Below are 27,401 nucleotides of genomic sequence, written 5' to 3' on the forward strand. Positions count from 1 at the left end.
ATGAAACTTTTTCATGACAAAACTCAGAGGACTTTCTAGGGCCTTCTGTAGAAACTTCACTTAAAAAAATGTCAAGAACCTCTCCCTGCCCTTTTCTCTCTCCTGTCCCTGCCTCTCTGTCTCTCTGTCTGTGTCTGTGTCTGTGTCTGTGCCTCTGTCTCTCTCTGTCTCTCTCTCTCTCTCTGTCTCTGTCTCTCTCTCTCTCACACACACACACTCAGTAGTCAAAGGCCAAATCTGTTGTTTTTTCTACTATCCCTACTGCACCTTCTTAAACTGATAGAATAAAAACAAAATAATTTTGGTGTCCTTAAAAGAAAAGGGCAAAAGTTTGGTTTCCCTTCAGAATGAGACCCTTGTTCTTTTCTTCCTGTCCTCACCACCCAGGAAAATAGGGTTAGAATGAGATCTTATATATATATATGTGTGTGTATATATATATATATATACACACACATATATATATTTAACCCTCTGATTAAAGAGAGAAACTTGAGAAGAAAACTTCCAAAATGAAGACTGAATTAGAGAAAAAGTACTCGATTCATCATTAAGTATTAATATTCCTACAGAAAGACCTCATTTATCCAGAGGTCACTAATCTGGCAGCCTCACCTCCCTAAAATACAACAAAGGGCCCAGAAATAAGCAAAGACTTCTACAGAAGCCACTACATAGATCACCAAGTCTCTGTTCTGTATTCCTTTGTGTATTATATTCACTCTGTTTCCTTTTCCTAATTAGCCAAGTTCTCTGATTTCTCTTTTCATTGGAAAAGCAGTGAATTAGAAGAAGGTGGGACTGGTGGCAGCAAGGAAAGATACAGGAAGGGAGAAGAATGAATTCCTATAAAAGGCAGACACAAGAACTTGAAAGTCTTTCAAAACCAGCACAACTCAATAGTCCCAAAGGATATTTTACTGCAATCATAGAACCTCAGAACTAGAAAGAATCTTAAAAAAAAAAAAACCTTACCTGCCATTTTAGAATCAATATTATATATTGTCTCTGTTCCGTGCTCCTTTGTAAGTCTGCCTGTTGTAAACTATCTCTACTATACCTTCTTAAACTGATAGAATCAATAAACAATACTTTGTATTGATTCTAAGACAGAAGAGTGGTAAGGACTAGGCAATGGGAGTCAAGTGACTTGCCCAGGGTCACACGGCTGGGAAGTGTCTGAGGCTAGATTTGAATCCAGGACCTCCTGTTTCTAGGCCTGGCTCTCAATTCACTGAGCCACCCAGTTGCCCCCAGAAAGAATCTTGACATTTATATAATCCAGGCCTATCATTCTTCAGAAGAAGACGGTCCAGAGAGGTGGTCAGTAAATCTTGGCAATGCTTAATAAGCTTTATATAGTCCTTACTATGTGCCAGGCAGTGCACGAAGTGCTGAAGATACAAAGAAAAGCAAAAGATAGTCCCTACCCTCAAGGAGCTCAGTCTCCTGGGAGAGAGAACATGCAAACAACTACTGCATGTGCCAATACTGGGCAAATTGGAGATAATCAATGGAAGGAAGGTTCTTGAATTAAGAGGGGTTGGGAAAGGCTTCCTATAGAAGGGAGGATTTTAATTGGGATCTGAAGGAAATCAGGAAAGCCAGTAGGTAGAGACGAGAGCATTCCAAGCACAGAGACAGCCCACGAGAACGCCTGGGCTCTGAGATGAACTATCTTATTTGTCTGAGAGAGGGGAGGCCAATGTCGTTGGGATGGAGAATAGGAAGAAGGGGAATGCGGTGTAAGAGAGTCTGGGAAAGGTAGGAGGGTTACGCTAGGTTAGGAAAGATTTTGAATGCCAAACAGTATTTTTCATTTGATTCTGAGGGCAATAGGAAGAAGCCACTGGAGTTTGCGGAGTAAGGTGGAGAGGTGGCATGATCAGACTGTACTTTAAGAAAATCACTCTTGTGACCCAATAGAGGATGTCCTGGAGTGGGGAGAGACAGGCAGATGCATCAGCAGGCTGTTTCAATACACAGTCTATGCCATAGAAATAAGGAAAGTAGAGGGGGAAAGGGGGGGGGGGATGATGATGAGTTTTATTTTGGATTGTTGAGTTAAAGGTGCCTATTGGACATCCATTTCAAAATGTCTACAAGTTGGGGATACAAGACTGGAGGTCTGTGGAGAGGTTGGAGCAGAAAAGGAAAATTTGAGAATCATCAGTAAAGAGATGGTAACTAAATCCATGGAAGCTGATGAAATCACCAAGTGAAGTAGTATAGAAGGAAAAGATAAGACCCAGACTAAACACTAAGGGACATGTATGTTCCTCTGGAAGCAGATCCAGCAAAAGGGACAGAGAAGGCAAGGTCAGATATGTAAGATGAGAGAGAGAGGGAGGAGACAGAGGGAGGGAGGGAGGGAGAGACAGACAGAGAGACAGACAGACAGAGAGACAGACAGAGAGAGAGAGACAGAGAGAGAGGAGCCCCAAAAACTTAGCGAAAAGAGAATATCAAGTTGGAGAGGGTGATGGAGACAGTAGTTTGGGTAGAAAGAGAAGGTTGGAAGACAGGCTAAAAAGAGAGTGAAAGGAGAGAAAGCAAAGGCACCTATTAAAAAATGGCCTTTTCAAGGAGTTTAGCCACAAAGGAAAGCAAAGATATAGGATGATGGGAAGGATCAGGTGAAGGTTTTTTAGGATGGAGGAGACATGGACATGTTCATTGGCAGTAGGAAATGAGCCTCCACAGAAAGAGACTGAAAATGAGTGCAAGAACAAGGATAATGGAAAGCGTACTCTATTGAGGAGACAAGATAGAATGGATCACTTCAACAAGTAGAGGGGTTTGCCTTGGTGAAGAGTAAGACCACTTCATCATGTGAGACAAGAGTCTCATGGGTGAAAGTAGCAGGAGGCATCTTGGTAATGGGAGATGAGGAAGATAGGGAAAGAGGGAGCTTACAGTGAATGGTCTCAATTTTTTTCTGTGAAATATTAGGCAAGATTCTCCACTGAGAAAGCTGAGGTAAAGGGAGCCATAGGAGGTTTGAGGAGGGATGAAAAGGTTTAGAAGAGCTTCTGTGGATGTGGGATAATTAATTGATAAGGGAAATGTGGTAGGATTGCTTAGTAGCAATGAGGGTCCAGTTGACGTTGTGTAACATAATTTTGCAGTGGATCCAGTCAGAATGGGTGCATGACTTTCTCCACCTTCATGCAGAACTACATGTATACAGGAGTGAGGACAATAGATAGTGGTAGTAATCTAAAGCCAAAGCTTCGTTGTGTATAATCAGTGATAAAAAGAATTCACGAGATGAGGATGACACAGTGAACCAATTGGTTCACTGAAGAGTCAGCATGGGGAGAAAAGGAGAGCATGGCTACTTCAGGGGAGATAGTGAGAATTAAAAGGGCAAGGGATTGGGAGGTGACTGTGCAGACAAAAAGTAGAGCTTTGTGATGGAAGTTAGAAAGAGAGGTGAAAAGTCCATACATTTCGTTTGATAACAGAATTCTGGAATTCTTGAATATAGAGGTAGTACATTTGTGGCTAATGTCAAGATCAAAGGTATGACCAACTCTATGAAGGTGAGGTGAAAGAGTAGCTTGTGGGAACTGAGTAGGGTGAGGAAATGAGTAATTAGGGTATTTCAAGGAAAGTCAAGAAGAATGTCTCGGAGGAGATAAAAACTGTGAGCCGTGTACCAAACTCATGGAGGAAGGGAATGACTCAGGGATCCACAGACATATCTGCTATTAGAATTTTGATTGGGTGGGAGCTGCGAATAACATGAGTCACAAAGGAAGAGTGGTTTCCGGTTGATGGAGATCTGCACCTTCTGCACAAGGGGCATTTGAACTTGAGTTCTTCAAGGATTTCAAGGAGACTTAGAGGGAAGAAGGAAGAATATTTCAGGCATGAGGGACGATCAGTACAGTCAGAAGAGTATTGTTGTACAACCTTCTAGGAGGTCAGTATAATAATTGGATCATAGACTACATGGAGGGAGATAAGGTTTAAAAAAGCCTAGAAAGGCAGGAAGGGACTAACTAAGCCATGTTGTGAAGGTCTTTAAAAGCCTGAGAATTTGTATTTGATCCTAGAGGGTAATGGGGAATCACTGGGTTTCCATTAGCAAAAAGGATGATAAGACTAGACCTGCACTTCAGGGAAATCACTCTGGTAGCTGAGTGGAGGATGGATTGGAGTGGGGAGAGACTTGAGGCAGAGGTACCAATTAAACAGCTCTCATAGTAGTCTAGGCAGGAAGAGATGAGGACCTGTCTCACGGTGAATTGTGGGAATGAAGAGAGAGGGACATCTATGACAATAAGTTGGATATTGGGTCGATGCAAATGAGGAATCCAGGATGCTAAGGTTTGAAGCCTGCATGCCTGGGAGCACAGTGATATCCTTGAAAGTAATAGGAAAGTTGAGAAGAGAGGAAGGTTTGAATGATGAGTTCTGGGTGGAATATGTTGAGTTTGAGACACCTGAGACATCCAAGCTGAGATATTTAGAAGGCTGCTGGTGAAATAGAGCTGGAGGTCAGAATAAACATTAGGACCTAAAATTGAGATCTGGGAATCAACTGCATTGAGAACTACTTCTAGGGTGAAGAAGGTCTAATTCTAATTAAGTATGCCATTAGGTGAAATAATATTAAAAGGGGGCAGTTACATTCATTGGAATAATCTTATCACTAGGCAATCAGTCAAATGATATTTTGTTAGAGTCTGCAATATTTACTCTCTTACTGGCATTATGGTGAAATAATGTTGGTTGGAATATGTCTGTGCTTCAGTAAGATTTCTTTTAAAAGAGCTGACATTCCCTGATGCAATATCAATTTTCCATCACTAGCTAATGGTGTGAGTGTATTTCCCACCTCCTTCCCAAAGGGTAATTACAGGAATTACTGAATCAGTGTTTGCCAAGTGATCCCAGCATCCTCTGAAGGGGGGACAAAAAAGGTATGACACATACATAATATTATTGCAATAACAAAAACACCTTGAGTTAAAACATGAACATGTCTTCGTTTTCCTTCCATGACGTTTTCTAGTTAGTCTAGAAAGAATATGTTCCATCTCATCTCACTATGCAGCTGAAGCCCCCAACACTAGCTTTGTGTACAATATCAGGCTCTAGGCCTTTCTGTGCCCTTCCTTTTCTAAATTTCAAAGGTATATGGAAAGGCTTCCTTAAAACCCAAGACTTGCTAAGCTCTCTGAGACCAAACTGCAGCTACATCGAATAACAGTACGTGGAGAAAGCACTAGATTAGGTGCTAAATTTGGTGCACGAGGAACAACTAGAAGGGCAATGAGATGGCTCAGTGGATAGTGCCAGGTTTGGAATCAGGAGGATCTAGGTTCAAATCTCACCTCAGACATTTTCTACCTGTGTGACCCTGGGCAAGTCACTTAGTCCCAATTGCCTAGTCCTCTCTGCTCTTTTGGCTTAGAATTGATACTAAGCCAGAAAGTAAGGATTTAAAAAATGATAGCACCTCTCTCCTACAGTTGTAAGGAGCAAGTGGAACAATATGCAAAGAACTTCCTATAAATGCTATTATTATACTTGGAATTATTGTGAAAAATTCAAGTTTCTTTTTGGCACAAAATGCATTAGGAAATCTTAATGAAAATTCAGTCTAGATTACATTTTCATTTATTCCATTCCTATCTGTTTCTTAGATGCTTATAAACAGCAGGGAAGGAAAACTGGATGGATTGTGATCTAGTGCTTAAGGCAGAGTTAGGAAATGCAGACTCCTAATTTGTTATAAAACAAAAGGCTTTCTCTAGGTCCTTCAAAGCACAGTGACAAGGGTCCCCAAGGATGACAATGAAAATTATTTACCCTGGGATAGTTTGGTGAGCCATCCCATTGGGGAAACCAAGAAATTAAAGAATTCATTTCTCTGTCTTCCAGTACCCCAAAATTATTTGCCTTGGGACAACCAATTCATCTATAAGCTTTCTTTTTAACATGGGGTTTTCTTGTAAGACAGAGACAATGGCTCAGCTTGTTGTGCCCCATCCACCTCCCGGCCACCAACTGGAAAAAAAAAAGAAGAAACTGATGGTTACATGATTTTCCATTCAACTGTTAATGCTTCCGACGTCTATTCAAGGTTTAAAAGAGTTCCCGTCTTTTTAATGGGGGTATCATGGAATAACAATGACACGAGACAGAAGTAAGCAGGAAAGGAACTAAAGCATTGGAGATGATCATCACCTCATTAAAACGTCTAGCCAGTGGCAGCCTAAGGAGTTTCCAAGGTCTCTGGTGCTGCATTCACATGCATAAATTTACATGCATAAATTATTTTCATTGAGAGGAATCCTGGTCACTCTTTCTAGTTGGGGTGAGCTGTCGCTGGATTCCAGGTGAAGGCCCTTCATTCCAGGGATTATTCTTATTTATTCCTGAATTTCCAGTTTCTCCCATATATATTTTGTTTGCCTCTTTTCTCCAGGTGCATTCATGGAGAGCAGGTAGTCTCTTTGGCTTTTTCAGCTCGACACAGAGTAGGCACTTAACAAAATTTTTATTGACTGACTTTAAAAAATTCTTGCTTTTAGAAAACAAGAAGAAAAACAGGGAAATACAATTCCGGCTACCTTCATAAGGAAAATCTGCTACCTTCCCTTCAAAATAATTATCTAAAAATCAAATGGTCATTTAGAACCGGAAGGAGCCTTAGGAAGCATCTTGCCAGACCCTCTCTTCTCTGGTGAAGTGACAACTAAAGTCACACAGGTAATAATGAGTAGATCTAGGATTTGAACACAGGTCTTCTGATTCCAAAGCTTGTGTGCTTTCCACCGCTACCCTCTCCCAAAAGCTATCCAGTCTCATGGGACTGGTGGACATGCTCACAAATAGTCAGAACTAAAATTTTCATTAACTATTTCATCTCCAGTTAGACTGCGTTAGAAGTGTAAGAGGGCCAGAGGGCAGTGAGAAGGCTCAGTGGATAAAGCATCAGGCCTGAGGATGGGAGGTCCTGGGTCAATATCAGCCTCTTCCTAGCTGTGTGACCCTGGACAAGTCACTTAATCCCAATTACCTAGTCCTTACCTCTCTCTTCTGCCTTGGAACAGATACTTAGGAGGAATTCTAAGATGGGAGATGAGTGTTTTGGTTTTTTTTCTTTTTTTAAGTATATGGGGCTGTTCAACCAGGCTAATTTGCCACTGACATTGTCATTGGGAAAGATGGTAACCACTTAAAAGATGGAGCAAACAGTTTCTAACATTGTAGAAGTTCATTAGCAGATAAGCACTTTGGCCGAATGAATCATTTGTTTGCCAACAACTCAACCGCTAAAAATGGTAGGGGAAAATGGAGCCCAAAGACCAATTAATCCTCATGTGCCTAGAATCTGGTGACAGCAAATATGGAAAGTGTCATCTTCGTTGTCAGTAAGAATGGCATTGGTGCCATTTCACAACGTTTATTGACCCGTGCGCATTTCTCCTCTTGAAATCAGGCGTACTAACATTCCTGTTCTGGGATCTTCTTAAGGGAAGTGCCTGACAAGTAATGTTTTTTGCATTTCTCTTTGTATTCCCAACATTTTATGTAGTGTCTGTCACATCATAGAGGCTTATGAAGTGCTGGTTGATGGCAAACTTCCTAATTTCCTTAGTCTCTCAATTGGGTTCAGAATAAAAAGGATCCCCTTTCCCATGCTTGGTACAATAATCATATTTATGCAGGTGATTTTGCATCATTAGGAACAACACTGTTCTACAGATAGTCATTGTAGCTCCAAGATTCTCTGTGGAGTCTCTTTGTGACTTTAATGGTGGTCAACCTTACGATCAATGCCAAAGCCAAAGCCAAAGCCAAAGCAAAGGCTCATCAAGCTCCCTCCTGAAGCTGAAATTTGATCCCAGATCCTAACTATATCCCACTCCTAATAATCCATGGCAAAGGTGGGCTCCATCTTTTATTTCCAAGCTCATAGCTGGATCTGTGAGAATAGAAGACACATTTATAGCCATTTGGCCGTTCCTTTATTTACCTTCCTCCAAACGTTCTCCCTGGAATAAGATATGATGTGGGGGCTGGACGTAATGGATGTATGTGTGAAGTAAAGCACAAGGTATCAGAGATCTACTCTTGTCTTTGGAAGGGGAATGGGGTTGCCATTTGGAGGATCAAAAGAATTCTTAGAATGCTGTATGAGAGGCATCATTTTTTCTCCAAAAGAAATCATGGAAAAGTACCTGAAGCCTCTCATAAAATGTCAAAGGAAATAAAGTTAATAGTACTGGAAATTTGGTGCCATAAGCCCATGTCTACACAGCAAGCTTTCTGTCATAGAAAGGAATACCCCTGATATTTGTTCACACTTTATTCTGCATGCATTATGCCTGGGAGACCTTCAGAATACAATCGAACCTGTCTAACATGGGCACACTGAAGGGAGGGTTGTCAGCCCTAAGATCAGCGATGGAGTCCTCAGTATTACTGAAGTCCAGACATTGGAGTAACCTTGGCGGGGGGGGGGGGGGGGAGTCTAGCTCCAGACTCATCTTTGAATCAGCCTTCCACAGCACTGAAATCATCCTTCACTGCCCCGCAGGCTCAGTGAAGATTGAAGCTTTGATCCTTGTTCTGGTCTCACATTAAACACAACCAAACACTCAGCTCGTCCAGGGATACACAAAGTAGATAAGAGTAGGGAGACAAAAACAAGAGTGTGAAAGTGATAGAGCCATAGAGGAAGGGGGAAGCTTTCCCTTCTCCAAGAGAAAAGCTGGGATTTGAGCTCTGATTGCTCCATTGCATTCGTTCACCAAGGGGCCAAAATCCAAGGCCATCTGTAAAGGTGGCACGTAGGTAAAAGTGTCTGGATGATCTGGGCTGAGGCCATTCTTCCTTAAAATGTGCTTCTTTCTCCCCCTCAGGGCCACTGTCTTCTCCTAATAAAATGTGGCCTCTTTGAAAGCAGGAATTAAGGAGTGACCCCCCCCCCCTTTTGACAGGAACTTGTACCAGGTGGATTCCTAACATCTGTTAAATGAACAGTTCTTTATCAGGCTCCATTGATAAAGCCAATCTTGGATCTTGGAGGATCTTGGGAAATGTTAATTAAGTTAGGCTGGATTTTTCATGGTAGGCTGGTGAGGAAAGCAGCTGAAGTACAAGGGGAAATGATCAGGGTTCAAAGTTTAATTAGCAGAATACATAACACATATTAGGCATCTAAAATGTCTTTGGGACTCCCACCAAGTTGGATGTCAATTTACCCAGAAAATAGAAGCCAAATTCAATTCAAAATATTCTTAAGAAGAGAGGGGGCAGCTGGGCAGCTCAGTGGATGGAGAACCAGGCCTAGAGATGGGAGGTCCTGGGTTCAAATCTGGCCTGACACTTCCCAGCTGTGTGACCTTGGGAGGTCCTGGGTTCAAATCTAGCCTGACACTTCCCAGCTGTGTGACCTTGGGCAAGTCACTTAACCCCCATTGCCTAGCCCTTACCACTCTTCTGCCTTGGAGCCAATACACAGTATTGCCTCCAAGATGGAAGGGGAGGACAAAAGATGGGAGCCTCCTGGGTCAATAGTCATTTGTTAAACATCTCCCAAGCACCAAGCACTGTGCTTGGGCTTCAGGATTCTCCTCATACCTCTGGCTGGCTGATGAAAGGACAAAATGAACTGAACAAATAGTGGAAGAAGAAAAGCAAGATTTACCCCTTGGCTCCAGCTTCAAAGCGCCTGCTGACTCCTCAGAAGTTGCACACAGGAGACAAGTCCACTATGATGGGAGGAGGTAATGATACCTACCACCTTGTATTTGTCCGAGGCTTTCCTCGGAGGCACGGGGAGCCACTCTCAGACGTTACCTCATTCTCTAATCTTCCCATCAAACCTGGGAGGCAGGCAGTGGTTCATCACCTTGGGCCCTGCCGAACTGTGTGGAAATGGAGGCTTGGAGGGGAAATGTTCCCCGTTCTGGATGTTCAAACACCAGAAACAGCTCTTTGGAAACGTGGAGGCATCTGACTCATTGAGGAAGAAGGGGAGTGATGCTGCCCAACAGCATACTATGCACAAAGCCCAGATGAAGCTCAGTGGATTGAGAGCCAGGCCTAAATCTGGCCTCAGACACTTCCCAGCTGTGTGACCCTAGGCAAGTCACTTAACCCCCATTGCTTAGCCCTTGCCACTCTTCTGTCTTGGAGCCAATACACAGTATTGATCCCAAGATGGAAGGTAAGAGTTTAAAAAATATTTTTTTTAATTAAAAAAAAAAAAGCCCTGACGAGGTAAAAACATTAGAAATATGTCCTGGAGGGAATCAGGAAGACCTTGATTCAAATCTAACCTCATTTTTTTAGCTGTGTGACCCTGGGCAAGTCCTTTTACCCTATTTACCAAGCTTTTACCACTTCTGCCTTTGGAATGGCCTTGTATCAAAAATAAGGGTTTTTAACCCAAAAAAAGAAGGGGGGGGGGAGGGAGGGTTATGAACTGGAGTCGAATCTGTTCTAATGTGGGTCCAAGGGAAGAGGTTTTGGTTTACGGAGAGGAATCCATCTTCCCCTCTCCCAACTGATTCTTCATTTGACCATACTCTACAGCCAGTCCCTTCATTGCAACCTCTTCCTCAGCTTCCCGAGGAATTGGGACAGGTGGAAAGGAGTGACTCAGACCCACCGGAAGCCCCAAGCAATGAGCAGCTTTTCTCCCCAGAAGACGGAGAGACACCACTGTAGTTACCTCAGGGCTCAAGTAGAAATAAGCCCCAACGGGGCAGACACAAGAGATCGGCCGCCAGGTGGGGCTTATCCAAATGCCTCGAGCCCTGCCCGTAGGGAGGGGAGAATAACGTGGCTTCCATTAGACGCCTGTAAAGGCTCCTTTCCTTCCCAATGGCGTCACCGAGGGGGAATCACGCCTCACGGGTCTGGGGCTCCTGGGAGCGCGGCGCGCACCCATCATGTTGCGTTTGTGCACATTCATGGCCTGACGCCCAAGAGAGGCGTGCTAGGCCAGCCTTTCCATTTTTAAACCAATCGCAGCTTTTCACGTCCATTATATGTAGCGAGCGGAGCCGCGATCTCACTGGAGAGACCTGCTAGGGAGGAAACTCCCTCTCCCAACCGCTCTCCAACCTAAAGCCTTAGAGAACTGTAGAGCGCGCGCTCTCGACCAAAGGATGTCTCCGGGGTCGGAGCACCGTCCAGGTCGGAAGCAGGACTTGAAGTCAAGTCGGCCACGCTCCAAGGCCAGCGCTGTGCTGGACATTCCTGTCCTGGGAAGCATTTCTGTAGCCTCACGCAATGGAGAAGCCGGGACACCTTTTAGGGGATCCTGTTCTTTCTAGCTTTGGGAAAGGCTGCTGGAAAAGAGGGAAAAGCCATTCAAAAGCCATCGTTCCCTAGGACGGTGCGTGCTTGTGGCAGAAGCCAGAGCGTCGTTCTGATGGGTGTGTCTTCTCCCTTCGTGTCACTGAGGAGCATTAGGGAGAAAGAGGGGGCTGATTCTTGCTTTCTTATTTTGTCTTCTTTCCCTCGTCTCACAGGAGCCAGGTTTATTTTCCTCAACTGATCCAAGTGGTACTTTTAGAAGGAGCTCGGTGTAACGGATGGATCTAATAAATAAATAAGAACCTTAGACGCGGGGGAAGCCTTGGGATGGGATCCAGTCTCCGAAACTGCCCCCTGGGCAAATCCCTGAACCATCATCTCTGGAAATGGAGGCCGTGGGACGTCCCCTTCCAGCTCCAACTCCACCATCCTAGGGACTTACAGCGAGGAGGCAGAGGCTCCGTCTTCGGGGAGAAAGGCTCCCTGTGCTTGGTCTTACCTTTGCCTTAGTCCTGTCACGCGTCTAAGCCACTCTGCTTTCAGCCTTCGCCGTTCTCTTCAAACCCCAACAAGAACATAGCTAGATGGGTCTGGGAGCGGCGGTCACATGGGGAAGAGGAATCCCTCCCTCCCTCGGAGGTCCATTCTCATTGGATGCCGAACTTTGCCTCCGCCCCCGCGTATGGGATGAAGAACCTCAGTTCACCGCCCTGGTCCCTTGAGCCCCGCTGGGGACTGCCCGTGGCCCCTGCTCCGGAGGACCCCTGCCATTTGGCCGTTGCTTTTTTCATCTAGAGACGCGCAGTAAAGCTGACCTTGTGTGGCTGTTTCCTTTCACTAGAATGTAAGCTCCTCACGAGAGTCTTAATCCTTTATCATACGCTCCTGCTCAGTACACAGTAGATATATCTAGTGTAGAAAACTACCAGAAAACCACCAATTGATAGGTTTTCCACTCTGGTAAATTTTCCGCAATGTTTCACGTCTGTGTGTGCATGTGTACTGGACAAATGGACCTTGCCGTTACACGTCTTTCACTAGCTTTTTACTTTTTGAACCCTTTTCTGTCTTAGAATTGAGATGAAATATCAGTTCCAAGGCAGAAAGGCAGTCAGAGTTAGGTAATATGGGTTAAGTGACTTGCCCAGGGTCACCCTGCTAAGAAGTGTCTGTGGCCACATTTAAACACCTTGCTGCCCCTTCTCATTTTTTTTTAAAATAAAAATCCTGACCTTCCGTCTTGATTCCAAGGCAGAAGAGCAGTAAGGGCTTGCCAATAGAGGTTAAGTAACTTGCCCAGGGTCCCACAGCTGGGAAGTGTCTGGGGCCAGATTTGAACCCAGGACCTCCCATCTCTAAATTTGGCTCTCCATCCACTGAGCTACCCAGCTGCCCCTCTCTCATTAACTTTTAAAGGCCCAATCCGTCCTATAGGAGCCTCCATCCCAGAAAGGCATCCACAAACCTTGAGTTGACTCCACACCATCTTCCATTCCTGGTCATTTTTTTTCCATCTAAAGAACAGCTCTATCTAGGAACTTACAAGCCTCTCGCCTTCTTCCTGAGGTTCCCCTACCCTAATATCTTCTCTTACAAGCTTCCACTGAAGCCTGACTAGCATTCATCCCTGGAGGAGACAACATTCTACCCATATAAATAGATCTGCATCACGGAGGCGCTTTTACCGTTTTTATTCCTTTGACTTCAGCTATTCCGTGAACCACGGGGGAAATAAACGCACCCTCAGAATTCTCTTTCCCAGGTCAAAAGCAGCAAAGTGTGCATGCGTGGGCTCTCAGGAAGCAGCTGAGGCAGACACCCTCCCTCGCCCATCCACCCTTGGATCACTATCACTAGTGTAAGTTTAGCTGACCAGAGAACTGTTGTAGATCCCAGAGCCATTTGAGAAACAAGAGCCGCAGAGGAGTTCTCATGCGTCCCTCATGGCACCCGCTATCAGCATCAGCATCTTCCCGGCATGCTTGGTCCTAGGTGTCAAAGAATTAAGACCGGAGTCAAAATCCTAGCTAAGCTCCCCCTTCCCCAGGCAGGAGGAACACGGGATGGGGAGGCTCCGAGTACCTCCCCAGCCTACCCTCTTCCCCCTAAAGTCTCCATCAGTGGAACGGGCAAGCTCATCACATCTGACAGCTGGGCAAAAGTAAGCGCAGCTTGTGCAGTGCTGCCTGGACTTTAATTGGAATAATTTTTTTTAAAAGAGCTTCTTAAAAATGAGATTGTGTTTATGTGTATGTCCTCATCTAGGGGAACTCAATTATTTCCCTGCTACCTTAATTCACGAATCTAATAAAAAAGGTTAGGGATACTGAATAATAATAAAAGAGAGGACTTCTCATTTTAAAATCAAATGACATTTTAACCAATCAGAACTGAATGGCATTTCAGGTATCCCCTGTAAAATGCATAAGTACAAATCCTCCCTCTAAAGGCATTTCAAGCAAAACGACAGGCTCCCCTGAACCCTTGGCTTCAGTGAATGAGAATTCCCAAATCCCAATGGCCTTTGAAGGGCTACTGCTCCGTAGATCTTCTAAAAGGCATTTCTGCTTTAACCATGTGCGGGTGCCTTGCACTGTACCCCCGAGGGCATGGTAGCCTCTGGCAGAAGACTTAAAACAGGTCCAGGCATTTAAGGACCAAATGTCATTTGAAAGATTCATCCCTGGCAAACCTCAAAAATGTGGCCCTCCAAGTTTGTTGCTTGTTGTTAGGGATTTTACTTGGCTATGATCTATCCTAGGGTTCAAATTTGGCCCCAGGAAAATCTTTTCTCAACAGAAGAAGCTACAGAAATAGCAAAGAAATGTTCAGATTTGAGCTGACTCCACAACTGTGGCATCAGACTGACAGCAATCATAATTATATGATGGTAATTAAAAAATCCTAGTTCATCCTTCACAATGGGGAACTTAAAAAAAAGACACCAAACTATTTTAACATAATTTATATACATTTATGGCTTTATACAATAATAGCAAAGATTGTTCTTGTGTCTGTAAGTACATCATCATCAGGCACTTCTCAGAAAAGATCTAAGTATGAACTTGAAGTCTGCAATGTTACTGAACCAGAGTGAGGAGCCAGAGGCTGGGACCACTGTGTGAACAAATGAGTATCCATGCCTACCCTGGTCATATGCTGGGCTGTGGAACACCTTCAAATAGGAGGCCAGTTTCAATGCCAAGTTGTGTTTTGTTTGCATAAACCATACTGCATTTAGATGTAATGATTGCCATAACAAAACAACAAAACACAAGGATACACCTTTTTAAAAATTAGTTATAAATTAAGAAACCAAAGAGTTGAAAGGAGGAATTTCAAATAAAAGGAGATGGAGGGGAAGAGGAAGGGAGAAAGTATTGATAACATACATCCAGTGGTTTAACAAGTGCAAATTTTATACTATTTGAAAATTGGTCCAATTGTAGATTTTCTGTTCTCTTCTTAGGGATGCTCTGTTCATTTACCACTTATTGGGTTACAACTTTTGCTTATAAACTTAAGCATTTTGTCAGTTTGCTAAAGCAGAGCTTTCCAATTTAATGCATTTACTACCTAAATATATTCCATACATCTATTACGGAAACAATACATCTTTATATTTAAAATATCTGAATAGTTCTATAATACAATATACTTTTAATAACAGTACAAACCAGAGGAAATAAATCAAACATGGCTGCATAGGTAAGATCATTTGCACATTTCACAAAGCAATCATTTACAATAATTGACAAAACTAAATTACTCCAGAAACAGTATTCTTATTGGAAAAAAAAATTACTAGAGGTCACATAATGTTTGCTATCAAAACAGACAAAATGCCCTTCATCGGACTTCATGATGTCCCAGAGTTGTATGGGATTGATATTCGAAATTCAAAGAGACTGAGGGAAAAAGAAATTCAAAGACATGGGCCCAAGAAAGTAGAAAGAAAAAAAAGTGTATCAGTCTACCCTATAATCAAAGGTTCACAAGGTAATTTTAATTGCTTGCTTCTCTAATTAAAATACCTTTTTTTTTTTTTGCTCACACTATGGTGGGGGGAGGGTATATTTTGTGGTAAATGGTAGGGTAAGGAATATAAAATTTAAAAGATACTTTGGCACCATGGCTTAACATGTTATATTTGACAGAGGGAGGCTACTAATTAGGGAAGCTAAGATTTAAAATAAGCAAATAGGCACACACTGCAAATATTGTACTACTTGGCAGATGGGGAGGCCATTTTTTGGAGTGGCCACCAATGGAGATGGCTGTGTATTTGGTGGTTGGGAGGATTTTCCATGACTTGAGATCATCGGCGACTCCAATGATGAATGCCACAGTGGGAGGCCTATAATAGAGCTGGCCTATAGACTGTCTGTCATCTACAGTGGCTGCATTTTTGTCAAGCCTGGTTGAAAGGCTGAGAAAAGCCAAGAGAGATGCAATTAACATGCAAGACAAAGGAAGTGTGATTTGGACTAAGTACACAGACAAATGCAAAGAAATCAGAATGCTCCTAACAAGCCAAAATGAAGACTGTTGTGCACCTGGTCTTTTATTTTGTCGTCTTGGAACATTCAAAGAATGACTTGAAAATACTGATTGATTAAATGGGACTTGAGCTCCAATTAACTTGGCCTACAAGTTACAGGTAATTGAAAAGTATTAAATATAGTGATGGGAATGATGAATTAAGTTACTTAAAGCTGAAGAATCTTCAAATTCTTGACTAGTATTAAGTAAGGTTTTTCTTTTTTGAAGAGGCATCAATTAGAGATTCTGAAACAACTCCTTTTCAGGGTCGGTGTGGTTATTAAAACCCACCTGTATTATGACTACCAAGTCTTCAATAATCAGTATTGCTTCATTTAAAAATCCTCACCCCCAAATTAATGTGCATCGTGCAGTAAAGTGATTTGAGGAGAAGAAAAAGGGGTGGTTGATGTGTGTGTGTGTATGTGTGTATACACACACGTATGTAAACAAAACTTCAAGGGAGGACAATAGTCCCAACCTTTTGGGATATAGCAAATACAGGGTAGGGGTACATGACCAAAATATCTGACAGACTTTTTTTCTAAAGCTAAACTGAACATGAACTTTTCATTATAAACTCCAGTTTGTAAAAATAAGAACATTGCAAGTGTGGTACTAAAGAAAGAGTTTTGGTTTTAGAGTCAAAGACCTGGATCCAAATCCCACCTCTAGCAAGCGCTCACCAGCTGTGTGACCTTCGTCCAATCACTTTATATTCCTGGGCCTCAAATTCCTCATTTGTAAAATTTAGAGAATTGAACTCTATTGGGCCTTCTGGGGTCCCTTCCCACTCTCGATCTATGACTCTACGCCCATTCGGATGAAGGTTCTGCATCCCCCCCTTTCCTGGTCTAAAACATGATGAGACCTCTAGGAAACAAAGGTGACAAAGCATTATACAAGCATCTATCAAAGAATACTTAACACTTTGTGGTACTCATTGTTAACATGGAAAGAGAAGCAGATGAAGTTTCTAAAAACGTATATATAAAACGCAGATTAGATCTCTTAAACACGAAATGCCAAGTGTCTAGAACTATACATCACTTTCCTCTCCCCAAAATGGGACAGAAATGCTTAGTATTCAAATCCTAATTATGACTTCATTTCTTTTTTAGATGAGTCATGGAGATATCACCAAGTAGCATCCCAAGGTGTACAAACCAGTTAAGCACATATAAAATTAGTACGAATCCAGTTAAAAATACAAAATGAACATTATGAATGCTGCCCAATATCTGTGATTCCATAAATTTACAAGCTGACCATGTAACAAAGTAGACTCTAATTTTAAGAAAACATTACAGTTCAATATCTATTCCCTCCCCCCTCCCAAAAAAAATTATCTGAAGTCTCAAGAGCAATAAAAATCATTCATTTGGAAATCAGAACCATTTAAATGTTTGCACCAGTGTGCTACCCACCCCACCTCCAAATAAAAAACAAAAACAAAAACAAAACAATAGAAAAGACTTGTGTGAGCTGGTATTTAATCTATTGTTTCAAAACCGTTCACAAGTCAATTACCTCTGCTGATTCCTAACAGGCTATTTCTTTCTCATATGAATTATGTGGCAACCTGAATAAAGTCCGAGGCTGTCCTGAAGCCACTGAATGGAGATCTTGGTTCACTGTGAGTCATCAGTTCAGTTCAGAGGAACACAGGTAGCACGAACAAAAATGATTAACTTACTTAGGACATGAGACCATCACGGCTTTACAAAAAGAGTATAAACTTTCCTTGGACCAAATGGATCTTCTTAAAAAACAAAAACATATAAACACACACACAGGCGCACACACGCACACACACAATTCTGAATCTACTGCTTATATACAAACTCTAAAGCTCTCCATGATCCGAAAGTCTGTTCTGTGATTACATGGTGTAGTGAGTTTGGCACTTCATTGTAATGAATGAAATCTCCAATGGCACAGTCCTTATCTACAGCAGCACATAACCTGCAAACATTGGGCAAACATCCTGTACAGGAAAAGTATTTTTGCTGCCAAGTCTGACGAAAGGAAAAAAAGGAACATGGGTTGGTTTTTGCTTTTTGTTGCGTTGCGTTGTGTTTTTTTCTATCAAGAAAACTAAAACGAGGGTGAAGGACATCTTTGGACTGCTTTTCTCAGTTCCTGCTGTCAGACAAATCTGAAGTACTTTTAAGTGTAGCCTAGGAAAATCAAAAAGAAACAGTGAAAATATAGCCAAATTAGGATAGACTTATACTTAACACACTATAGTGACAGACACGTACTTAAAAAAAAAGAGGAAAAAACCAACCCACCACCCTAAAGATGAGAAAGCTAAAATTACCAAAAGTGGCTCAAACAGCTTTGAAACCATTCAATGGGGAAAATTCCATTAAAAAAAAAAATCAGGGCTTGATGTGTATTAAACGCCCTCATTTACTGAAGAGCTACTAAAGAAAGGCAGCCATTTAACTGTCAAGAGCAAATCTTGAAGGCGGCTAAAGGAATCCTCCTCACACTTAAGCTCGACAGGGATCACATCCACGCTGCACAAAGGGCAGAGAAGGAGCAGGCGTCCACGGGCCGCCCCTTCCAGACAGGCCTCGGAGAGCTGCTAGCCGGCAGGGACCCGGCCGCCGCCGGCCTCCTTCTCTGCCCCGGCAGTCTCTGCTTTCCGAGGGCTTTTGTTTTTCTTTTAAATGTTTGGGAAACTTACCTGCTCACTCCCTCAGCCCGACACCCAGCTATGTGTCGTCGTCTTTACACTGTGCGGAAAACTTTGGTTAGGCAACACATTGTCAAAGTTAAAATCTAGCGTGTCTCCGTCCATGAGGTCGTTGCGGATGATGGACTCCATGTCGCAGTCCAAGCCTTCGATGAACATGCCGTCTAAGTCACTGGGGAGCTTCTCCTGGTGGAGAAGGCCCATCCTTCCGTAGCCGTTGCAACTGTTCACGGCCGGGTACGGGCTCACGGCGGTCATCGGCATGGGGTGGGTCAGAGGCACTTGCAACAACGGCTTCCCGGGGGTCAGGCGGCTCAAGCCCGGGGTGTGAGGCATGGCGCTCACCGCGTGGGGCAAGGCACGCCCGTTGACGGCAGAGGTCTGCGCAGAGTGTCCCGGGTGCGGGTGGGCGTTGGCGCCCATCATCTTGTTGTGGGACGCCTGGTTGCCGTAGGCCGGCATCACCGGGCTCGGGGCCATCAGCACGTTCTGGCTCATCACCCGGCCACCCGGCTGAGCCACCCCGGCATCGACGGGCGTCAAGATGTCGTTGTGGGGAGGAGAGTCGGAGGTGAGCAGTTCCTTCAGGAGCCCCGCGGGGCAGTTATATTGGTTCATGCTTCCGTAGCTCGATTTGCTGTCTTGAAGGGTTTGCATAGACATCTGGGGCAACGGGCTCATGGGGGACTGGCGGTAAGGGTATTTTTGGTAATTGGGGCTCGGCGAATTCATGCTCGTGTTCGGAGGGGTAAACGAGTAGCAGGGCGTCTGCTGCATCATCGTGGCGGGAGAAGACTGAGTTGACACCGTTAAGGATGTAGGCGATGACAAGAGGTTGAGATTATCCAAGAGGTTTTCCATGTTTTCAGGATTGCTGATCTCTGACAGGCTGGGCAAAGTGGACGCCATCTTAGTGGTGGACGAAGGATAGACCATCGAGTGGACATCCCCATCGCCAAGATCATCCTGTTCGGTCATGATGGGAGAGAGTCTCCCGCTAATAGTACTAGCGTTTGAGCTCGTTCGAGGGCGAAACGTACTCCAGTTATCGAAGTCATCGTTGCTGTGAGAGCCGGGACTGGCGGGCCACTTGGAGAACTGGGGCCCGGGGCTGTCGCCGCTCCCTTCCTGGCCAGACTGGAGAGACGCTTTCTTCTTGGCTGCTCGGCCTCTGCTTTTAGCGAATTTGCTGTTGTTGTCCATGGAGGCGGCTCTTCTCCGAGGAGATTTCCCACTCTTGCCTCCCTCTGGATTAAGCATCCACCAGGAGCTTTTCCCAGTTCCTTCATTCTGCACTCGGATGAACTTGCTATGCAGGGACAAATTGTGGCGAATCGAATTCTGCAAAATGAAACAAACATGTTAGAAACAATGTACCTTCTCCCGTTTGGGAAATCTTTCCTACAACATAGATGGTTCATTTAAAAGATAGGTACAATTTTAAAGGGCATCACAGTACAGTACAAATTCCAAGGGCCTTATAACACAGGTACCTGGTCTCAACTGTAAAAGACAATTATGCTGCCCCAACAATTTATTTGGTTTCTGTGAGTATTAGAAACTAACTTAACCCATCTTTACTTTATGTACTGAAAGATTGGTATATTTTCATGTGGGAAAATACAGGAACTGGTACAAATGATAGTTAATGTATTCTCTATCTTAGTTCTACTTAACTAGAAGACTTATAAGACTAATAATAATACAAAAAGCATAAACTGCAAAACTCACTTTAATGTCATTCAATTTTATTTTTATTTTAAGTTTTATGGTGAATTCAACTCCAATGTCCAATTTATAACATGAAAAAAAGGTGGGTAGTTTTATGTCATTGGATATGGAGGGGAAAATGACTGAGGCAGAATACTTTTGATAATAACAAAAGAAAGCTAAAATTGTATAAAGCTTATGAACTAAAATCTTTAAATACATACATATGTATGTATAAGGCCTTAGATAACATCAGAAAAATATATAAATCAAATGAAAGAAAAAATTTCCAGTATCAAATAATCTTGTTATTTAGGAAAAGTGCTAAAGGAAGTTGTAACCTGCATCATAAAGGCCTGCAATATTGATATGTGTAATTGGAATCACCAACTACACTGCCTTTTATGGTTTTAGTGACATCTTGGGGATAAGGTAGCAGGAGAAATTGGTTGACTTTCTTCTCTCTTTTTACAATTTGGGAATTGAAAAGCTGAATTTAAAAAGAAAATAGAAAAGAAAATATTGGGAGTCAAATCAACAGAGAACCCAACTAGACTATTAGATACCTTCTGTCTTTTGAAGGAAAGATGGAACGGAGATAAATACTTTGCAAGGGAACATACACTTTTTAGACAAAACCTAAAGTGGCTTCATTTGCAATGTCCCCATTGTATAGAAGGGAGCTACTAGGAGTCAGGGCTGTGTGGATATGATCAAACCCAAACCCCTCAATAGATAGTGACAGGGAACATTTTAAAGCTTCAGTTGTGTTTCTGCCTTTCTATGTAGGATACATCAGGAAGCCCCTGTTAGATTCCACTACTAGCCAAAACTCGGCACAGAGAAGCAAGGAGGGGAGGGGAAAAAAGGCCATTTCATGGTACTGTGTAGAGGTGAGGAAGGAAAAAAATCACTACAACCATCCAAATTCAAATTGTCCTAATATCTGGTTCTCCAGATTCCCAAGGACCCCACTGGGTTTCTGCTAGGACTAGCAGGCAAATTTCCTGACAAACCCCACAGATCTTGAGTTAGCATAATAAATGCATGGAGACTTCCCTCAGTCCCCTGTCTGAAGAGGGTTCAAGGCTCAACTGACCTTGTACCTTAGCTCCATCTCTCCTCTTTCCAACCACAAAGAGGTTCTAGTTCAGTTTGTGGTCACTTAGGGATGCAGCCACAGTGCCCACATCCTCATGTCATTGACTTGGGCCATAGTTTGTCTGAAGTGAAGTAATTATATTAGACCAGAGCCATTATTGAACAGGGTGACTTTAAATGTTTCACTTCAAACTCCAGGCTAGTAGAAAAAGTAAGAGGGAAACCTCACATACAAACACATACAGCCCCCCCACACACACACAGAGCTTTGCTGTAACTCAACTAAATCTAAGAAATTTTAAATTTGAAACAATCTCTAATTCGCAATATTGTACCCAAACATTTCAACATAGAACTAGGTATAATGATCTCCCAAGTAACCAAATGAGGACTTTGGGTCAGAGTTCCAATCCTAACTGTTTTATTTAGAGTATGATGATATCAACCTGCTGAGGCATGGAAGAGGGCTGGAGAGGGAGAATTGCTAATGGGGCTGCAGTGAAGATATAATCTGAAAATTACTGATTCATCCCCACCCCACTCCCCTTAATTTCCTCTCATATACCAAGTTATAATTTTAAAATGAGAGAAAACATGCTTTAGAGAGGGGAAATGAGGTTTCAAAGCCACTATTACTCTGCGATTGTCTCCTGAAGCTACTATTGTTCAAACTCTAGTCTTTACAAATTTGCACAAAGCATGTTATATACACTGGCTCAGTGAAGTTGCTACAGCGCCATCACCCCGCTCTCAGGATGACGGCCCTTCTGCTTCTATAAAACCCTAGATCCCTGGTCTCCTTTAGGATGGCATTTGGGGATTGAAAGGCATCCCAACAACCAACACTCCGAGTTTTAAATCTTGTCTTAAAGGCAGAAATCTATAAAAGAAAGCAATTTCTGTATTGTCTTCTGGCTACAATTGGTTTAATAGTAAAGAGGAAGCAAGATTTTCCTAGATAGTAGCTTCCTGGTTTCTTTCGTTAAATTAGGAAGGCAGGAAAGGGAGGGTTTGCCTCTCTTCAGCAGATATGCTGAGGCAGAGCACTGAATCCTTCCCCTAACACTTCTGTGTTTTATTTTGCAGTCTGGTGGTGTGTGCACCAGCTACCAAACTATGTGTCCCATAAAGTAAAGGCGGCAAAGTGGGTAGTGGTTACAGAATTGGCTAGAGAGCAAGGAGACCTGGGTTTGGGGTTCAACCCTATTTCTGACACGGATTGGCTGTGTGATCCTGGGCAAATTATTTCACTTGTCAGTACCTCTGGTCAACTCTCTAAGACTGTAATTGCAGAGCAGCTAAAGGAACTTACAAGATGAAATGACAAGTCCAGTTAAAAGAAAAAATACCTCATCGTAATTTCCCCAAAGGGTGTGATAAATCAATGTTTCTGAATTGAATGCAGAATATGCCTGGGTCACTTCACTGTAAAAACTGCATTTTGGACATATTCTCAACGTTGGGTAAAGCATCTTGGAAAAGTGCCTATTAAACAAGTTCAACAAAAATGGTCTACATGTCAAGCTATATACACTATAACCTACATTTCCCCTCTCTAAATGTGGCCTTCAGAACATACGGCAATCCCTTAGTCATCAAAAATACTACAATCTAATATTATTGTAAGAGGACATTTGAGGTCGCTCTTTGAGTAACAGAGCTGTCTCTTAACTTTGCCAATAGTTAAAAAAATTTTCCGAACAGGAAAAGGTTTGCAGCCCTGAGTTTGTTACATAAATTCCTGTTTTTCACACAGCCAGCAGGACATTAAAGAAGCTATGATTTGCTAATGGGGGAGGGGGGTGCATAGAGTGCTGAAGAGGTAAACCTTGTGAAAATATGCCCTGCTTTAATGATGTTGTGTCATACGAATCTTTGCCAAACACAGACGGGACATGACAAAAGTACAGCTTCACCAGTAGAACTCGGCAGTGGGCACATCGCAATTGTCTCGGTCCGGAGATATTTGTGTTTAAAACTACCAAGTAGCATCATATTGAGTGAGAGACTTAGACTGAAGGCAAAGTGGAACCTTTCTCCAAATCTTGAATCTTCCGCATAATCTGATTTGCAAGAAACCAAGTTAGTAAATCCCTAAAGTTCATTTTTCCCCAACATGAGCTCGTCTAAGCAAACTTACGGCACACTCTCACTCCACAAGCATGTATGTACTAAGCCTTTTATTTCTCCTCCTTAGTTATTCTTCATGAAACCACATGGCTTCCTTTCCACAGGCGGCACTTTAATTTTGCCTCCTCCAGGAAGCTTGCTAAAATCCATTAACCCTACAGGTTCTCTGTTCAGGAGTAAAACATTTTTTTTACATGCTTCTCTGTTGTATTCATAAGTAATGATGACAATAACTTAGCATTCACAAGGCACTGTACATTTGTTTTCTTAGGTCCGTGCTATTGTTATCATCTCCATATTACAAATGAGAAAATTGAGGCTGAGAGCGGTGAAGGGACCTGCTTAGGGCCAGACAGTCGGTGAGTGTTTCAAGTGGAATTAGATCTTAGATTTTTCTGACGCCAAATCTCCTTATCCTCTGTACTACCAAGCTATGCAATATGATGAAAAAGTGTTTTTGCAGATGTCATATAGTAGTAATTTTGTCTATGTTTTACATACATTTTTAGGTATATAGATTTCCCTTTTAGAAGTAAATTCTTGAGGGCAGAAAATATTTCCTGAAATGTTTCTTTTTTGTCTTTGTTTCTCCAGGCCCTAATAGGATACGTGTTAAATTTTAAGTGTTTGATAAAAAGGCAAAATCTTACTGTTTCCTTTCTTACCTTAAAAAAAATGTCCCACTGCTTGCTTGTTGAATTGAATTATAAAATATTCGGAATCACTCATTTTAAAAATTACATTTTGGAAGTATTCTCGGTATTGGGTATCTTTAAAGTATATCAACTATTATTAAACAAATACAATTAGGTAGTGCAGTGAAGTCAGGAAGACACGAGATCAATACCGACCTCGGACATTAGCTGTGTGACTCTGGAGAAGTTGCTTTACTCTGTCTCAGTTTCCCCATCTGCCAAATGAGCTAGAGAAAGGAATGGCAACCGCTCCAAATGGGGTCATGAAGAGCTGTGGCCAATAAGTATAACAAAAGAGTAAAACATGTTTTCCAGGAACTAGTCTTGGACCAAGTCCCCCAGAAGGTAAGAGACTTTAGTTTTCTCAGTGCACTTTCCATTTCTATTGCAAAGCTCTGGGTTCTGAGCCTAGCTGCAGCTAGCACGAAAAATGGAATGCTGGCTGATGTATGTCATGGTAACGTGTGAGTGAGGCTCTACTTCAAGGGAACCCACTGTCATGGAGGCTAGAAATAAGGAGAAAACCGAGACTCTAGCACTGACCCCAAGGGCTGGCGCTATCAGAGCCCTTTCAAACCCGAAGGATCATCCCCAGGCAGTGCTGATCCTCCAAAGCTGCCTCAAACCACCCAAAGAAACTGGACAGCCCCAGTGCAATGCTCTAAAGGCTCCTTTAAAGGCTAGTGTTCCTGACATGGGGGAAAGTAGTCCGCCGAGTGAGCTTTCCAATTCACGGGTGGTTTATTCTAGGCTAGTGCTGAAGCAATCCCCAGCCTCCTGGCTCCCTCAGCTCTCTGGGTTTGGGATTCTGATCTTGGCTTCCCCGGGTCTCAGAGCTCCAATGCCAGAGACTCCCTGAGCCGAACCCCCAAACCCAGGGCCTCTGCCGGAATCAGTCCCTCACCGGACCACCAGCCAACTGCTTGTTTGTCGTCCTGCCCTGGGCCAGGGCAGTTCAGTGGCCCATCCAAAAAGAGCACCCCCCCCCCCACTCTATGTTACAGACACGTGCTGCTGCAGACAAGGGAGCCCAGGGAAGGAACATGGCGAGAGAGGCACACACTCCTCGCCTCTAGGAGTTAGTGAATAAATCCCTATTAAGCGGCCACTCCATGCCAAGCACAGAGGATACAGAGACAAAAACGATGCAGGGCCCACAGGCGGACTGGGATGGGTCAGAAACATCTGCATGCATGATGAACTCGGAGCAGAGCCCTCAAATGTGCACTTGCAAAACTCCCCAAAAGAACCTGAAACCAGATTAAATGTAACTGGGAAAGCTTTAATGAATTTAAAAAAAAAATACAACACAGATCATCTTAAATTGTATTTTTCTAAGTAATATTTGGCCAGCAGAGCTATTTCTATTTGAGTTTGACATCACTCTTCTAGGAAATATATTTATTTTTCAAAATTGACCTTGGCCTAGAAATGTCCTTTTTGTATATTTTTATCGTGTGTGATGAAACAAAATCATTTCCCTCTATGCAATGCTGTATGTTTGTGTATTAGTATGCACATGTAGGGCATGTGTTTATATACATATACACATAATAAGAACCTTGGTTTTCTTTCATTCCACTTAATATCTGGCTACTAAAACAGCAGGAAGATAGTTAGTGTGTTAAAACAGCAGCCTATTCCTTAACACCTTCAAAATGTTCCTGCAAATCTGGGAGTATAAAGTTCTCTCTCAAAATGATATTTTTATAATTGAGTGGCCGTTGAGACAGATCTCAATATTAAGGCCAGGACAGTTTCCTGCCTTCTAACAAAGTTTTTGACAGATTGTCTCAAATAGTCTAAATTTGTCACCCGGCACATATCCTGGTGATCTAAAATCAATATGCTTATTGTAAAATATGGTGGTTTTGCTTCTCTAAGAGGGCACTCCAATGCCATATTCTTTTTGGTCACCCAGTCATTAGAGGCATTAGCAGCTGCCAGAGCTTGGATTTATAATGTGAGTGCTACATCCAGAGAGGCAATGTACAAAGAGGCTTTGGGAATTGACCCTGGAAACAACAAACTCACCGAAGGGCCAACTCCTAGAACTCCCATCAATATTTATGAAGTCGGGGCAACAGTTCCATTAAGTTACCTACAAGCGAGCTCCAAATTAGAGACTGGGACACAGAGCTAAAAGAGCTTGCTGTTCCAGAAATTCTAGAAATTCTTTCAAAACGCTGGACAAACTAGATTCTTCCAATAGCATTTTATTGAATTTCTGTGAACTTTCTCAATAGAAGTGATTGTTACACAGTCTCCAAGTGACCTTTATTCCCTCCTGTTGCTTCCTCTCTTTTACACAATCCCTTCCTGCCTTTGCCTCTGTACATGAAAATGTAAACTAGCTCAAGGAAAAGTGGGAATAATCTTCAGTTTTTTTTCTCCTAAAGTCTTAATAGAACAATGTTATACAAGGCTGAGGTGGAAGGGGGGAGGGGAACACATTTTGATTGCTAAATAAAACTTCCTCTGCAGAACTGGATTACAATATAGTTAGTTATACACATGCTATTTAATGGCTAAATAATATACCTTGCTCTCAAGGTCCACTGTTGATAACCTGCTACTGTCATTAAACTCTAGGGCTGTATCACATCAAACCTCTTTGCCACTGTGTCTCCTTCAAAGGCTGCCTCCCCTTCTCCTCTCCCCCAGATCATCTACACTGGAGAATTAAGGTATTAAAGGAAACTCCTATTAGTAAAAGTAGTGAAAAATGAAAAAGTGTGTAGCTAAAGCAGTTATCCAAGAATGTAAGTCCTTCTCCCTCTCACCTCCAGAGACCACTTGTATATATGATCAATGCCTTCGCTATGGAACAAGAGAGCATTTATGATATTTTTTAGCTTTGCACTACTACATGCAACCTTCCTAATAATGCCTTTCCAAGTTGGGCCATTCAAAGACTTTAAGCTATCCCCTGGCCAATCATTAATGAAAAAAAAAGTATGAAATTATTCTCTATAATTACCAAACAGTAGTTAAAAATGGCAAGACAAATGTATCTAGAAGTAAAGAGAAAAAATTGTACTTCGTCTTTTTTTATTAAGAGAAGATAAAGTAATATATACATGTCCATAGTGTTCCCAGGAGAGACTATGACTGAAAAAGATACTTATCACAGCATTCTTACTTCAAGATCCATTCCTTCACCTTTAATTCTTTCTAAGGTCAAACTGATTTTAATCACAAATGAATTACTCAAGAGGCAGCTGTGT

General features: G+C 42.6%; 1 protein-coding gene across 1 annotated transcript in view; it reads right to left on the bottom strand.

The window, feature by feature from the left end:
- Positions 1-14,244: 14,244 nt before the first annotated feature.
- FOXO1 (forkhead box O1) overlaps positions 14,245-27,401 on the bottom strand; it is a 109,774-nt gene continuing 96,617 nt past the window's right edge. Inside the window, exons 2-3 of the mRNA XM_001368275.5 lie at positions 18,530-19,879; positions 14,245-18,014 (exon numbers count right to left, since the gene is read on the bottom strand). Coding sequence (XP_001368312.2) covers positions 18,542-19,879 — 1,338 coding nt within the window. The 3' untranslated portion in view covers positions 14,245-18,014; positions 18,530-18,541. The remainder of the gene's footprint in view (positions 18,015-18,529; positions 19,880-27,401) is intronic.

Source organism: Monodelphis domestica, chromosome 4 (genome assembly GCF_027887165.1).
Source record: "Monodelphis domestica isolate mMonDom1 chromosome 4, mMonDom1.pri, whole genome shotgun sequence".
Lineage (NCBI taxonomy): Eukaryota > Metazoa > Chordata > Mammalia > Didelphimorphia > Didelphidae > Monodelphis > Monodelphis domestica.